The sequence below is a fragment of the Hoplias malabaricus genome, chromosome 16 (genome assembly GCF_029633855.1).
Source record: "Hoplias malabaricus isolate fHopMal1 chromosome 16, fHopMal1.hap1, whole genome shotgun sequence".
NCBI lineage: Eukaryota > Metazoa > Chordata > Actinopteri > Characiformes > Erythrinidae > Hoplias > Hoplias malabaricus.
The window spans coordinates 27,458,064-27,475,078 of record NC_089815.1 but is presented as its reverse complement, the minus strand read 5'-3'; the positions used below and the strand labels follow the sequence as shown (position 1 = coordinate 27,475,078).

General features: G+C 45.0%; 1 protein-coding gene across 4 annotated transcripts in view; it reads left to right on the top strand.

Moving 5' to 3' along the window:
- Positions 1 to 17,015, top strand: part of diaph3 (diaphanous-related formin 3) — a 326,290-nt gene that overhangs the window by 235,711 nt on the left and 73,564 nt on the right. For all 4 annotated transcript variants that reach the window (XM_066647628.1, XM_066647626.1, XM_066647627.1 and 1 more), the window contains one exon: positions 16,874 to 16,969. In XM_066647628.1, the coding sequence (XP_066503725.1) occupies positions 16,874 to 16,969 (96 nt within the window). The remainder of the gene's footprint in view (positions 1 to 16,873; positions 16,970 to 17,015) is intronic.

The following is a 17,015-nucleotide window of genomic DNA, read 5'->3' as shown; positions in this document are numbered from 1 at the left end:
CACCTTTCAGATTGTTTAATAAAATAATGACGACATGTTCTCTGAGAGGGCGGCGTGGTGGTGCAGCAGGTTAGTGTCGTAGTCACACAGCTCCAGGGACCTAGAGGTTGTGGGTTCAATTCCTGCTCCGGGTGACTGTCTGTGAGGAGTGTGGTGTGTTCTCCCTGTGTCTGTGTGGGTTTCCTCCGGGTGACTGTCTGAGGAGTGTGGTGTGTTCTCCCTGTGTCTGCGTGGGTTTCCTCCAGGTGACTGTGAGGAGTGTGGTGTGTTCTCCCTGTGTCTGCGTGGGTTTCCTCCGGGTGACTGTCTGTGAGGAGTGTGGTGTGTTCTCTCTGTGTCTGCGTGGGTTTCCTCCGGGTGACTGTCTGTGAGGAGTGTGGTGTGTTCTCTCTGTGTCTGCGTGGGTTTCCTCCGGGTGACTGTCTGTGAGGAGTGTGGTGTGTTCTCTATGTGTCTGCGTGGGTTTCCTCCAGGTGACTGTCTGTGAGGAGTGTGGTGTGTTCTCCCTGTGTCTGCGTGGGTTTCCTCCGGGTGACTGTCTGTGAGGAGTGTGGTGTGTTCTCCCTGTGTCTGCGTAGGTTTCCTCCGGGTGACTGTCTGTGAGGAGTGTGGTGTGTTCTCTCTGTGTCTGCGTGGGTTTCCTTCAGGTGACTGTCTGTGAGGAGTGTGGTGTGTTCTCTCTGTGTCTGCCAGGGTTTCCTCTGGGTGACTGTCTGTGAGGAGTGTGGTGTGTTCTCCCTGTGCCTGCGTAGGTTTCCTCCCACAGTCCAAAAACACACGTTGGTAGGTGGATAGGCGATTCAAGAGTGTCCGTAGGTGTGAGTGAATGTATGAGGGTGTGTTTTGCCCTGTGAAGGACTGGTGCCCCCTCCAGGGTGTATTCTTGCCTTGCGCCCAATGATTCCAGGTAGGCTCTGGACCCACCGCGACCCTGAACTGGATAAGCGCTTATAGATAATGATTGAATGAATGTTCTCTGAGCTGTACCTTACAGAGTGCCACCAATGGGAAGCTCAAAAGCCATATACAGGACTGGAGGCATGGCTTGTACCCATGGCATTAGTAATTTGCACATCTGGAAAGTCACAATTATTCCCCATTAAATACTGAATGTCATTTGTTGTGTTCTGTAAGTTTTATTCATTTAGGAAATGATAATACATTAGTAAACATACTTCTGCCACAACTTCGGCTTTGAAATCAAATTGCAAATTGGCAATGTTGAGTCTTTCTTTTGGCAAACCAAGACGTGCTGTAGAGGTACACACACACACACACACACACAAACAGATCTGAAACAACACCAGTGTCTCTGGCCTTGAATTTGTTAACCTTTCAGTGGGTGAGGTGTAGTGAGAGTAATTAAGAATTTCAGGGTTGTGTAGCGATGGTACATTAAGGTACACCGAGGGGTCAGATTAATGATAAGATTGAATGCAATTTGCATATAAAGAAAAATGGATCAGCTAAAGCAGAATTTAAGCCCCTGAATGTGAGAGAGAAGTTTGTGTGTGTTTTTAAAGCGGGCTAATCCTCTGTAGGAATAAGTCAAGGTCTTTTAAAGGACAGTCAGTGAAGCTTAACTGATTCTGCTCAGCTTTTTCAAATCAGATTCTCGAAGTTCTGTCCTTCCTTGAGAATAGATCATCTCTGCTGAATGCGGCGAATGCACGGAAGCTTGCAGAGAACAAAATGAATGATTTTCAGCTTTATTGATATGCAGCACGAGCCACCATAACGCCATAGATGAAATCAGATGAGATATTTGAGCTGTCATACATGCAAGCTCATCGCCTTTCCACAAAATTCACAGCGTTTTGAATGATGAATGTGCCATTTACGTGAATTGTGTAGATGTGTTTTCTCTCTCTCTCACTCTCTCTCTCTTCCCCAGTTTTGGGGAGTCAGAGTGGTCGTCTGCAACAGAAAAGTCCTAAATAACTACACTGTTTCCCAGCAGCGGGTTCTGATCGCTTATTTGGACGACCCACGGATTCCGTTTCTGTGTATGAACCAGTCAGGAATGATATTATTGTGCGGATCCACAGCTTTTTGCAACAGGTTCTTACTTAGTGTAGGTTTCTGCATTGACAGCTACTACAGCCCGCCTTGGAAAATAGTTTTTATTATTAGAATCGATAATTAAGTGGACTTTATAGCCGTTGTTCAATAGGGGGCGCTGCACCTGCGAGTGTCACCACTGTACTTAGATCTTGGATGTTTGTTCTACATTTTATTTTTTTGTGTATGTCCTGGAATGGAACAAAAAAGCCTGAGGAATCACAGGGACAGGTCTTTGTGCGCGAGAGACACACTGCCGCATTGTTGTTTTATTCACTGTGCTTTTCCAGAATTTGTCATTTTCAAAACATCTTATTTTCTCTCACTTCTTCTGAATACAATTGCTCCCTGAGAAAAATAAAAGGGACATCTCTCTCTCTCTCCCTCTCTCCCTCTCTCTCTCCCTCCCTCTCTCTCTCTCACACTCTCTCTCTCTCTCCCTCTCTCCCTCTCTCTCTCCCTCCCTCTCTCTCTCTCACACTCTCTCCCTCTCTCCCTCTCTCTCTCCCTCCCTCTCTCTCCCTCACACTCTCTCTCTCTCTCTCTCTCTCGCTCCCTCTCTCTTTCTCTCTCTCTCTCTCTTTCCCTCTCTCTCTCTCTCTCACTCTCTCTTTCTCTCTCTCTCACTCTCTCACTCTATCTCTCTTTCTCTCTCTCTCTCTCTCTGTATACACCTCACAGTTGATCTTCAGGAGAGAGTTCTTGCATGTTTCTTACATTTGCATACAGAGTCTATGGAGATTGAAATTTCGATTCCGAAACGTTTGTGTTTGCACATGCATTCTGGTTTATGTGTGTGTGTTTGTGTGTGTTTTCTTTTTTACTGTCTGTGTGCCTGCCGCGTGACAAATCGCTTGCATTAAGTCCCAGGGTGCACGGTTGGAGGGGAGTGTTTGTCAAACGACAGATTACACATCAGAGTTTTATTTAACATTCCAAACAAGGCCGGCACACTGAATGATTCAGTCAGAGAGAGGGAGAGAGAGAGAGGGGAGAGATGAACAGACTAGGAGGAGGAGAGAGAGAGAGAGATGAACAGACTAGGAGGAGGAGAGATTGAAGGAAGCCTCCAGCTTTTCAAGCAGCTTCGCCCATCAGCCTGCTGAATGGGGTGAGGGAAAAATGGGGCGAGCGAGCAATTGAGTGGGAGGGAAAGATACAGAAAGGGAGATAGGGCGGTTGAGGGTCAGCAGGTCTTTCTGCCCTCTTTAAAGCCGTGTAAATGCATCTCTCTCTCTCTTTCGTTCTCTCTCTCACTCCACCCCTCCTCTCTGCCCTGTTCCCTCCCTCCCTCCCTCTCCCCACTGGCCTCAGGTGCCTCTCCAGCTAATGGTGGCTGCCTGTCCACTCATCCGGGGTGATTGCTCTCTCCTCCATGGGCACTGAGCTGCAGAGTGGCCCCTCTTAGCCTTGGGCAGCTGGGCCCCAGTGTGTGTGTGCATGTGTGTGTCTATAGGTGTGTGAATGTGTGAGTTAACTGGTGCTGTGGTAGGAATTAGCCTCAGTCAGCTGACAGTGTAGCACGAGATTGGCTGTGACAAAACGTAGAGGCTGTCACACACTGCCCCAAGATTTAGATGTGCTTCTGATTCCACACACGAACACAAACGCACACTCGTCCACACCCACTGGCAGCAGGAGCCTTCCTTCTGTTTCAGGGACAGCTTCATCATTTATTTGATAAGTAAGAAATACAGTCCTTCGACATTCAGAATTTCAAATCGACATAATCTGGTCTACATCGATTATAGAAATTATTTTTAACATTATAGGGGTTGGACAATGAAAGTGAAACACCTGGTTTTAGACCACAGTAATTTATTAGTGTGGTGTAGGGCCTCCTTTTGCGGCCGATACAGCGTCAGTTCGTCTTGGGAATGACATACACAAGTCCTGCACAGTGGTCAGAGGGATTTGAAGCCATTCTTCTTGCAGGATAGTGGCCAGGTCTCTACGTGATGCTGGTGGAGGAAAACGTTTCCTGACTCGCTCCTCCTCCAAAACACCCCAAAGTGGCTCAATAATATTTAGATCTGGTGACTGTGCAGGCCATGGGAGATGTTCAACTTCACTTTCATGTTCATCAAACCAGTCTTTTACCAGTCTCGCTGTGTGTATTGGTGTATTGTCGTCCTGATACACATCACCACCTTCAGGACACAGTGTTTGAACCATTGGATGCACATGGTCCTCCAGAATGGTTCGGTAGTCCTTGGCAGTGACGCGCCCATCTAGCACAAGTATTGGGCCCAAACCATCACTGATCCACCCCCATGCTTCACTCTGGGCATGCAACAGTCTGGTGGTACGCTTCTTTGGGGCTTCTCCACACCGTAACTCTCCTGGATGTGGGGAAAACAGTAAAGGTGGACTCATCAGAGAACAATACATGTTTCACATTGTCCACAGCCCAAGATTTGCGCTCCTTGCTCCATTGAAACCGACGTTTGGCGTTGGCATGAGTGACCGAAGGTTTGGCTACAGCAGCCCGGCCGTGTGTATTGACTCTGTGGAGCTCCTGACGGACAGTTCTGGTGGAAACAGGAGAGTTGAGGTGCACATTTACTTCTGCCGTGATTTGGACAGCCGTGGTTTTACGTTTTTTGGATACAATCCGGGTCAGCACCAGAACATCCCTCTCAGACAGAGCTTCCTCTTGAGTCCACAGTGAATCCTGTTGGATGTGTTTCTCCTTCTTGGTGGTACGCTGACATTACTCTGGACACCGTGGCTCTTGATACATCACAAAGACTGTCTTGGTCACAGATGTGCCAGCAAGACGTGCACCAACAATTTGTCCTCTTCTGAACTCTGGTGTGTCACCCATAATGTTGTGTGCGTTGCAATATTTTGAGCAAAACTCTGCTCTTACCCTCTGCTAATTAACCCTTCACACTCTGCTCTTACTGGTGCAATGTGTAATTACTGAAGATCGGCCACCAGGCTGCTCCAATTTAGCCATGAAACCTCCCACACTACAATGAGAGGTGTTTCAGTTTCATTGTCCAACCCCTGTACGTGTATATATATATCAAATCAAATCAGATATTTTCCAAATAAATAGCATCCTAATGCTATAGGCCTAGACTACTAATGTGTCTGTTATTCCATTTTTAAAACATCGAGTCGTGTCACACATGTTTTATGAATGTGAACCGTTCAACCATCAAGGTCCGCCAAATCCGACGTGAGCAAAACAGATTTGACGAATGAGGCTTGTACCTGCCATTCAGGGGTTATACTGGTTATTATACACTGTGCAGACAAAAGAGTATTCCATTATTGAGACTTTTGTTTTCACAGTGAAAGCAGCTCCTTTGAACAAAAGGTAAAAGACCTCGGTGCGTGCGGATTCAGTATTGTTTGACTAGCTAACCTTAGGCTGCTGGAGATGTGTTTGAGCTTTGCTCAGCTCACTTACACTCACACCTGGTCTGATGTTCCTCATCCGATTCCACACGTAACCACAAACGAGTCTGTGCTTTTAAAGAGTGTGACTGGAGGAAGAGGAGGGGGTTAGTTATGTGGCGTCAGGTGTGAGAGAGAAAGAGGGTGAGGCAGAAAAGGGGTGAACATCAAAGCAGGAGTGAAGCAGCATCAGCTTCAAAGAGGGATTACCCCCTACTTCCTCTAAACCATTAGAACTGAGCCCCTTCTCCCTCCCGCCACAATCCAGCTCAAATCACTCTCTCTGCAATTAGCGTCTAATTATACTGCCCTCTCTCTTCCTCTCTCCTGATTTCTCTCTCTCTCTTTCTCTCTCTCTCTCTCGCTCCCTCCGTCTTTTCTCCCTCATTTTCATGTCCTCCCAATGTAGAGTGTGTTGTTTGAGTGCGCATGTTTGTATACCTCTATGTAGTGTATTTATTGTTATTGTGCTATCTCTCTCTCTCTCTCTCTCTCTCTCTCTCTCTCTCTTCTAATGCTGTCTATCTGGGTGCTTTCTCTCTCTGCTCCTGTCAGAAGTCAGACGTTACACAAATCGGGTCTTTTGTGTTTCCAGGTTACTGTTTCCGCCTCCCCTCTTCGTCTCCACGGAGACTGTCAATTAAAGTGCGGTTGTAATGTGAGGCTCCCCCAGTGGGCACAGCAGTGTGTGTGTGTGTGTTTGAGGAGCCACTTTTTGGCAGTGAGACTGGAGAAAACTAGTGAGAGCAAGAGAAGGATCTGTTGGAGAAAGTGTATGATAAATTGCTGCAGCACCACTGGCAGAAATTGAACCTATGCACCAGTTTTTAGTTGAGAAATACTTTGTGTTGTACACACACACACACACACATTTGTTTTTGTATCTTGTTGGCACCTGTATCCCCAGGCTGCTGTGTGTATTTTCTGAATCTAACGCTAAGTTCCTCTCCCCATTCGTTCAAAATGATTATATCGTTAAACATTTCCTCACTGAAATGAAGCTATGAAATTTTCTGATGGACGCAATGTTAATTTGACCGGAATAAAGGTAAAGAGTTGTGACATTTTGACAATGTTTTCCAGACTTTATTTTTCGGTGTTTTCTTAAATTAGTATAAAAATACGTAAACACACACACACTGAGGTTTTGAGCATGCTCAGAGAAGACCAGATCATACAGGTAACAGAATCAGGTGTGTGTTTGTGAGAGAGAAAGAGAGAGAGCCTTGACGCTAAGCTCTTCCCGAGATGTGAGCTTGGGTGCATGAGCTGTGGGCTCTGGAGGGAGCTGCTGCTGAAAACCTCCCAGGAGCGCCGACCTCTTGACCATGACCGCTAGAGCATACACTCAATATAGAATTACTGAAATGTAGAAAAGAACAGAGTGGGGAAATAGTTGAAAAAAAAAAGGGAAAACCCTGTCAGAAGCCTCTGCTACTTTTAATTCTCTCTCCTTTTTTTTTTTTTTAATTAAGGAACTTTTTTGCTTTCTTGCTTAAGAATTATTACCATCTGTCTACATTTAGCAATTTACTGTATTCATTAGTTAAAAGAAAACAGAGTACACTAACTGCAAATGCAATATCGGCCTCAGAGTTTGTGAATGTTTACGACGTTTCTATCTCGGCGGCCCCACACATACAGCCTGTGGAAGCCTTTCCGTGTTTTTTTTTTCCTCCTTCTCAGGAATCCTTATCTGCAGCCTGCTGCTTTTAAAAGCTCCAAGCTTTGCATGTTAAAGATATCTCTGCAAAACGTATGATTCTGTCCAAAAATGAGTAACAAGAGCAATTGACCTTTAATCCGCAGAAACGACTTTAAGATCGGGACGCTGTTGGATCAGATTGGCTCTTGGCTTATTGCCAGACTAACGCTGATTGGACGTGGAAGCTAAAATGGGTTCTGCTTTGTCTGTGATGTAGAGGAGGCAGATGGAAATGACTGAAACATGAAATTGTGTAGAGGTCAAAGGTCGTGCAGCTGTAAATCAACTGATGTTGAAAACTCTAGCGTCTGAGCTCTCACTTTTACCCATTTAACATAAACACTCTTCAGTGGCACAGGGCTGTGCACCAGACTCTCTCAGAAACCCTAATGCAGCCGTGATGACCCCATCATCAAGAGACTGAAAGTGAAGGAGTCCAGAACGTTCCAAGCGTACCTTGTATGAACCTCAGTTGAAGTCTCAGGGTAGTCCTGTGATTGGAAGAAACCTGAATATTTGGTGTAAGGGACGATGACTAAAACTGGGAGAACATTGAAATGAAATTAAAAAATAAAGGGGAAGAATAATAGTAGAAGTGCCTTGTACAAACATGTTTCTGGTCCAGTTCATTCGGCATTCGACATGTCTGATCTCCGCACTGACACTAATCCAGTCTGATGTGCGTATATCCAGATGACATGTGGCATGTAGCCATGACTTTCCTGATGTGGTGTCATGTCTTTTCTTGTGAATTAGTTTGTGGATCCAGATCTGAATCCTGCATTGGGTCGGGCCCCTGTTTTTGTGGATTCTACACATTGTTAATGTAATAAATGCATAAATGTGACCTGTCACAATCTGACGTATCAAATAATATAAGAGCATTTCATACAAGCTCTTCAAAACACGTCAGAAAGTTTAGAGAATCAATCAGAAATATCACGCTGTGACACGGCATGCACTAACATTGATTTCAAAGCTATATTAATTATTAACAACGCACAACTAATGCTGTGAGTCTTCGTCCTTCATAAAGAGTAGTAATGCCGAGCAGATTCACTGGCTTGTGAATTGAGTTTCTTAATTACTCACATCAGATACCGGTATATTTTACAGAACAGTTACATATTCTCCTTGTAGATCGTCTACAGCTGTTTCAATGATCAAATCACCTTGAAGTTTAGTTGTTTTTCTGCAGCAGTACTGTGAGAGTTAGGTTTAGGATTAGCTTTTGATTTTAAGTTGATGGTAAAGCTAAGTTTGATAGAATGTGTTTCTTTTAAGCTCTTTTGCATGTGATACATATTTAATTGATAGAAAAAACACATTGTGTGTTACCTAAAAATTACAGTTTTAAAACCACTGCTACTCTGGGCTCAGCACTGCAGAACCTACACTATGTAACTTTTGGAGGAGGGTTGCTGTACACTGGGGGAGCCCCAGGAGTCAACAACCCAAATAGTTGTCGTTAATAAAATAGTGTTAATTTACTTTCTATGAAAAAATAATATCATACGTGTAACGTTTGTTTTCAGCGTTTTTTTTTTTTTTGTTGTTTTTTTTTTTGCTAAAACTGCTTGTGTTTAGCAGTTAGCAGATTTCAGCTACACACTCATAAAAAGGTCTTCCTGGTACGAAGAGCAGGCTTTGCCTAGATAACGATTTGACAGTTTTCCGTGTACTGTTTCAGTGTACTATTAAAGGCACATGTTGAGAATATTTTGCTCCAGATGTGGTTTAAACAGCTGACGGGTTTCGGTGCTGATGAGCGCTGACATCCCTACAAAAGGGGTAAAATGCACAGGGTACAGAATGAAGCTGTTAAAATGAAATTTTGTGATGAACAGTTGTAGATGGTTGTAATTGACTGAGAAAACAGAATCACGAGGGAAAATGAAGATGTAATAAAAATTAACACTCAACATGAATCATTTGAAAAGTGGCTATCAAGGCACATAATTACAGGCATATAATTGCAGTAATTAAATAATTAGTGTATCTTATTTATCATTTAATTTTCTTGGTGTTTATCAAAACTTGAAATATTAAATATAGCTGCGTACAAACCCCCGCTGGCATCGGCTTTATTTTTGGGAATGTTAGTATATGGCCTGTGTGGCTAGATAAATACATATACAGACACCAGAAGGTGTTTTACAGTATATCACACTAGCATGACTGTTTCTCATGCTGTGCCGTCTGGTTACTGGCATTGTCCAAGATTTCTCCAGATTTTCTGAATCTTTTCACTGCATTATGTACTTCAGATTATGGAGGAAGACATGCATTTTTTGGAATCTTGAGTTAAAAAAATTTGATAGATTTCTCACCTGGAGGAAACCCACGCAGACACAGGGAGAACACACCACACTCCTCACAGACAGTCACCCGGAGGAAACCCACGCAGACACAGGGAGAACACACCACACTCCTCACAGACAGTCACCCGGAGGAAACCCACGCAGACACAGGGAGAACACACCACACTCCTCACAGACAGCCACCCGGAGGAAACCCACGCGGACACAGGGAGAACACACCACACTCCTCACAGACAGTCACCCTGAGGAAACCCACGCGGACACAGGGAGATAACACCACACTCCTCACAGACAGTCACCCGGAGGAAACCCACGCGGACACAGGGAGAACACACCACACTCCTCACAGACAGTCACCCGGAGGAAACCCACGCGGACACAGGGAGAACACACCACACTCCTCACAGACAGTCACCCGAGGGAAACCCACTCAGACACAGAGAGAACACACCACACATCTCACCCAGAGGAAACCCACGCAGACACAGGGAGAACACACCACACTCCTCACAGTCACCCGGAGCGGGAACTCAAACCCACAACCTCCAGGCCCCTGGAGCTGTGTGACTGTGACACTACCTGCTGCGCCGCCCTGGTGGACACTCTTTATACCATTTAACTTCTCAATTTTATTACAATTTACTTAAAAAATCACAACTTTTTAGGAAAATGAGTTTGTTGTGAAGATCTGAAATATAATAATATGAAACTCCTCAGCGTGTATGAACCCTTTTAACACTGGATTGTTTGTAGGGGGATTTCTATTCTGGGAACTGCTACAGAAGGTTTGATAAATAATTACTATTATATTGGACTTTTGTTTTCTACTTGAATGTGTTCCTCGTGGCTTTATGAAAGGAGAATATAATGGAGGAAGAGAGAGAGAGAGAGAGAGATGTGAGGCCACAGCATTCAGCATCAATGTCTTTCTATTGGCCACTAAATCATCTCATATCTCTCCTTCTCACACCTCCTTGTCTCCCTTCACTCTCTCAGTTATTAAACCCTCCCAACATTTCTGTCTCCTCCATCAGAAACCCAGCAGGCCACCTTCCCTCTCTCTCTCTCTCTCTCCTTCTCTCAAATGACATGATCTCAACATCCATCCATCGAACCATCTATCGATTCTTTCTTTAGAAATATTCCACCTCTAGCACATGAGATACACTGGAGGTGGCTGATCAGTGAGCTCTCTTTTCTCCATTTTCCTTCTCCATTTTATGAATGAAGTGTTCATTGAGGGCTTGGTTCATAGCTGTGTCATCGTCTCTGATACAGGCCTGTGATTGGTGGTTGTGTGTGTATCTGTGTATTTCATTAAACATTCTGAGGACACAGATGTCGTGTTTTGAACAAAAGCCAGCCGCAAGCACGAGTATTCAGAACCCCTGCTTAGAGACAGAGTCATCTTGCCCACCCAGAGAGTGAGGCTAGTTGTGCTGGACAACTCCCACCTTCAGATGGCTGAGGGATCACCAGGGATCAATCTCAGATCTCCTGCTGATGGGGCCAGAGCTTTGACCACTGCACCACTTACTGAGCTCCAGGCTTAGTAAGTATTTATCCGTGTGTGTGGACACCTGCTCCTGTTCCTTCCACAAATTAAGGCATCCTTTATTAGTAGGACGTTCGTCCCTTGCTGCAGTAACAGCCTCGCATTGGCAGTAGATCTTGGGACATTTCTGTGAGGTTTTAGCTCATAGCCTTCAAGAGAAATAATGAGGTCAAGTTCTGATGTTGGATTCTTAGTTCTGGATCAAAAACACCACTCCTACTCATCCCCACGATATCAGATAGTGCTTCATTACTCCAGAGAACACAGTTCCGTTGCTCCACAGGGTACTGCTTTGATGCCAGTGGTGAAACCAAACTAAAATGAGCCACTGTTTCTTCTTCAAATTTGTTCTAGACCAAGAAAAATAAAATGTGTGTGTGTGTGTGTGTGCAGGCTATGGCATTTGGCTATGGGCTGAGGCTGGAGTGATTATGGGTGTGAAGAAAGAGTACCTCTCCTATCCTCAGACTCCAGCACTCAAACAAGCTCATGATGCATCCACCTGCTTCATCCTAATCACACCTCCACCATTTCTCTTCTCTTTACCCCTCTGCCTCCCCTTTCTCATCCTTGAGCCTCCTACTCCAAATCCACTTTTGTTACTTTTTTTTTCTCATTTTCCACCTTTTCTCAGCATCCATATTTCCCCGTCTTACATTTCCTTCTGCCTCGCTCTATCTCAGCTTTTCTCTCTGCCCCTGAAATTCTCCTGCCCCATGCTCTAAGCCTTTTGTGCCAGTTTCAGGCACAGATTGGATACATATAGCTGTGTGCTATGTAAAAAAAAAAAGAGTCACAAGCTCTAACACATAAGAAACGCATGAGGAATCCCACTGTAAATTAAAACCTCATGAGGTGGAAATGTGTGTACAACACATTACTCTGATATACGTACCTCTTCATCACTGAACTATCGGGTTGTTTATTGGCTTAAATTTGTTGACAGCTTATTTCACGTTCTCTGTTAAACCCTGTGCATTAGACACGAGCAGTGCGCAGGAATGTGGGTGGGATCACATGCAGTTTACACGCTGCAGTCTCAGTAAAGGCAAATTTAAGAGCATTGTGAGCCCATATTGCAGTTGCATTAAGGCAGTCTCTGCTGCTTTTCTCTCTCTCTCTCTCTCTTTCTCTCTCTCTCCCCCCACTTCACTACTCCTCTCCCTCCATCTGAGAGGCTAATGTGGTATGGTGTGGAGCTGCCTGGGTCTGCTGGCCGTGGTGCTGTGTGGCTGGCTGAGGCAGCTCGCTCTTCGCGCCGTAGGAGCAATGTGATAAGTGATTGACATTCACGGCTCGTTTTCTTGTGCTGGGGTTAGTGCGTGCTGCCATCCGCCGTTACCCCGCTGCCACCAAGTAAAAATAACCCACTGAACCACCTGACTCCCTCCCCTCAGCCACCTCCACTCAGTCAACTTCAGCTTGGCTAAGCCCAAGAAATATGCTACAGGATCTGGACTGTGTGTGTGTGCGTGTGTGTGTTGTGGAGATGTCTGGCCCTGTTAGAAAACTTTAAAAATGCAAAGCTTTTCTTTAAATAAGTAAAAGAGCTAAACGATGTTCCTGTGGTTGCTCAGTTTGAGTTCAGGTTCTGTTTGAGTTTGGTGACAGTAAAAGGAATATAACTGTGGTGTGTGCACATGGACATATTTGGCAATATTTTGGGATCTGACATCCTCAGGATGATGGAAGACACGATGAAAACCCATGGTCACTATCAGAACAATGCTTTGAGGCTGAATTTTAGTTACAGATAAACACAGGGTAAACAATATGTATAAAGTTAAGGACACCAACTTTTTGTACAAAATACTTCATCATTCATTCATTCATTCATTCATTCATTATCTGTAACCCTTATCCAGTTCAGGGTCACGGTGGGTCCAGAGCCTACCTGGAATCATTGGGCGCAAAGCGGGAATACACCCTGGAGGGGGCGCTAGTCCTTCACAGGGCAACACACACACATTCACTCATTCACTCACTCACACCTACGGACACTTTTGGGTCGCCAATCAACCAATTTGGACTGTGGGAGGAAATCGGAGCACCCGGAGGAAACCCACGCAGACACAGGGAGAACACACCACACTCCTCACAGACAGTCACCCGGTAGAAACCCACACAGACACAGGGAGAACACACCACACTCCTCACAGACAGTCACCTGGAGCGGAGCGGGGTCCCTGGAGACTACTTTAAATGTAGTGTTATGACACGGTATCTGTTTTTACTAATGCCTTTTACTACCCTTTACCTCAGAAGAAACAGGATGAACAGATGTCTCCAAACTTTTGGCCGTGTAGGCTGTGACACGATCTTATCTAAAGCTGCCAGAATCTTCACTCCTGACATTTCTTTTGGAATATCTTCTGCATATTGCTGCTTGTGTCACACCCTTGAGGCCAGTGCTCATTAGCTTGGCCACGGAGAGTGTGAGTAAATGCTTCCTGCTGTGGTTCCATATTTAAGAAAAAGAAGGGGAGAGGGGGGTGATAAACTCCTACACAGAGTATTTACCAACATCACACTTTGCTTAAGTTAAATATCAACAGGATATTCATATGGTTCAGTTAAAGCAGCGCTATGTAGTGTTTTTACCTTAAATTTAAAGGGTAAACATCATTGTGATGCTTCACTGAGCTGTAAGAGGGGAATAGGTGTGGCTACTCTGGGCTCGGCACTGCAGAAACTGCACTAGATCAGGTTCCGGATCTTGGCTTGAGAAAATGTTCTCGAACTGGACTTCAATTAAAGCAGTATCACTGTTGAATCTGTGCTGATATTCATTACACCGTCAGTCCTCATGTGATATTACTTTAATATAAACACATACACAGACCCAGTGATGGCTATGTTCTGTAGTTTTTGCTCATAAATGCTTCTATGATAAAGACCAAGCGCAGGCAGCACTCTCACAGTCCAGTCTCTTGCCGTATCTAACTGGAGATGCCTGGTAAAGGTCAATGGTGCTCTCCTCCCAGTGTATCTGTCCCTGATAGCGTAGGTTACTCCGAGGCCTTTCTCTACATTTTCCTGAACACTGTACAATAGCATCATTCCTAGCCCTTAATTACCCACTGCTCCCTCTCTATTCCCTGTCATACGCTCGAAGAATACGCGCTGATTGAGACCAACCCCCACCGTATTATCTGCCCTGAAATTATTGAGCCCTTTCGACTCCTTACGTACTCAAACTGGTCCGCAACGTGCCGACAATTGCTCAATCAGCTGTGACTTTGTGTGGCACCAACCTGTAAAAATAACACCTATGGAATGGTCCGGTGTGGGACACAGGAAAGTGTGAGTGGGGAAAGCAATGGAGAGTTGGAAGATGAGATATAAATTTAAAAAACGATGGTAAATAAAACTATTCTATCGTATATTATCGTTTTCATTTGAACAATGAAGATACAGACGTTTCACTTCAATAATAGAGACATCAATTATATTAATGAGAAGGCTAATAAACACCTTTATATCTAACAAGCAGTTCCATGTTTATTCTATGCATTTGATCAGCGCTGCTGCCCCCAACTGCGGCGTGGTATGGTGTGGTATTGCAGGCTGCCAGTTTATAGCTGTACATTGTAGATTATTTGCTTTCTATGTGTTAGCAGCTTTCTCCGGCAGACCTGCCTCCTAGGAGCGATGTTCAGACGCCGTCGTCGGGAAGCCAGCCGCTGGCCTCCTACTGATCATTTCCCCAGGTCGGCCAGGCAGCTACATTAATCAGCAGCCCATCAAATTGTGGGAGACGTAGGTAAAATTATGTTAGACCTTAGGTTCACGTTCAAAATTGGAGTACTAGCATCAGCGCTGCGTCCGTAAATTTACTCTGACAACCTCATTTGAAATCTAGATCTGGTCACCCCCTACTTTTCAGCCCGGAGCGTGGCAAGTGTTTTCTGAGAGGAATTTTCAAACCGCGAGCTTGACACTTTGAGCACATATATATAGAGAGGGAGAGCAAATTTACCAACACAGCCTTCACAATCATAGCACTCGAGTGAGGAGAGAAGGGATAGGACCTTTCAGGTGACTCCGGATACGGCTGCGATCGATTGGTTAGTTGTTAAACACATTATCTTTTATCTGTTAAAGTTGTGGGACCAAAAATGTCAGTGCATCTCTACAGCAGATGTCTAGAATTGAGCTGTGTTGTGTTTGTCATTCATAATTAAGTCCAGATTTGTCAGAGTGAGAGAGAAAACAGCAGCCTGTCAGGTGTAGCAGCTCATGTTCTGCTGGCTCTGTATTTGGGACATTTCCTCCCACACCTGGCTCTCCAGGCAGATGTTTTCAGCTGTTTCTGACACATATTGGAGCTCTTCCAGCCATAGCTGCTTATTCACAGGTGTATTGCCAACACAGCCTGTTAATTGCCCCTCTGTGTTCCTTTAAGGCATCGTGGCTTTGTCACGCTCCTGATCCTTGCACATTCACGTGTGGTATTTGTTTCTGTCTCAGGTGGCACCTCAGGACGCCAGAGTCGAGAAGTTCAGAGACAGAGAATAGTTCTGCAGCTGTAGTGAACGTGGGGGTGGGGAGATTCATTCGGTTTTGATTTTTAACCCACATTTTATTTTTTTTTATTTCTGCGTGTGTGCGCATGTGTTTCTTACTGAATTTGCAAAGAGAATGTATCAATACATCAAAGGATTGATGTAGCAAGGTTACACTGTCAGACTCCAGGTGCTTACCAGTTAAACACACCGTTCTGGCGCACTGCTGAAAAACACTTCTTCTGAAAACCTGCTGAAAAGCACACTTTTCTGTCAGATTTATTTCTTTCTCTCTCTCTCTCTCTCTCTCATATATATAAGCCATGTGGATGTGTGGGTGCTGTGTCATGTGTTACGTTTGACTGTGTGGATATTCTGGCCCCTGCCGTGGTCAGTGATGATTTAGATGCAGGCTTTAGTCCAGCATGGCTCTATTTTGCCTGGGGGGGCTATAGTGTCCACCATTTTCTCTCTCTCTTTCTCTGTGTGTGTCTCTCTTTATCTCTCTCTTTGTTTCTCTCTCTCTCTCTCTCTCTCTGTGTCTGTCTCCTCTCTCTCTCTCTCTCTCTCTCTCCCTCTGTGTCTGTCTCCTCTCTCTCTCTCTCTCTCTCTCTCTCTCTGTGTCTCTGTCTCCTCTCTCTCTCTCTGTCTCTCTGTCTCTCTCTCTCTCTTTGTGTCTCTGTCTCCTCTCTCTATCTTTGTCTCTCTCTCTCTCTCTCTCTCTCTCTCTCTCTGTGTCTCTGTCTCCTCTCTCTCTCTCTCTCTGTCTCTCTCTCTCTCTTTGTGTCTCTGTCTCCTCTCTCTATCTTTGTCTCTCTCTCTCTCTCTCTCTCTCTCTCTCTCTCTGTCTCTCTCGCTGCTGCTGCTGCAAAGCCAGTTGCTTGGGGTTAACGACTCCAGCTCTAGATCCGTTTTTATGAGAAGGCCAGCAAAGCCACAAATACAGTGGATTTGTTTAGAGCGAGCAGCTCACAGGTGATGTATGAGCCAGTTAAGGGCCTGTCTGCTTCTCAAATCGCAGAGCTTTCCACCCTGATGTACTGCCCAGGGCCCGGCGCCTCTAATCTTTTTGCGCATTGCTATGGAAACCCTCACTCAAGGCCAGGAAAGTAAAATGGAAAAGAAATATCCCCCACCACAGTCTGATGGTTGTTTTCTTTTTTTGTGTGTGTGTTTCCCTATTTCCCCCTTATTTCTCTCTTTCTCTCTCTCTCTCTTTCTTGCTCTCTCTTCATCATCTGTCACTCTCACTTGTTATTTCATTCTTTCTCATTCTCTTTCTTTAAATTTTCCTTCTGCTATCTCTCTCTCTCTCCAGAAAAAGATGAGACTGGTGTGATGGACAGCCTGCTGGAAGCGCTGCAGTCCGGAGCCGCTTTCAGAGACCGCAGGAAAAGAGCACCTAGGCCCCGAGGTGAGTTTCTTCTCTTTCATCATCTCTGCTCCCCTTTCCTTCCATC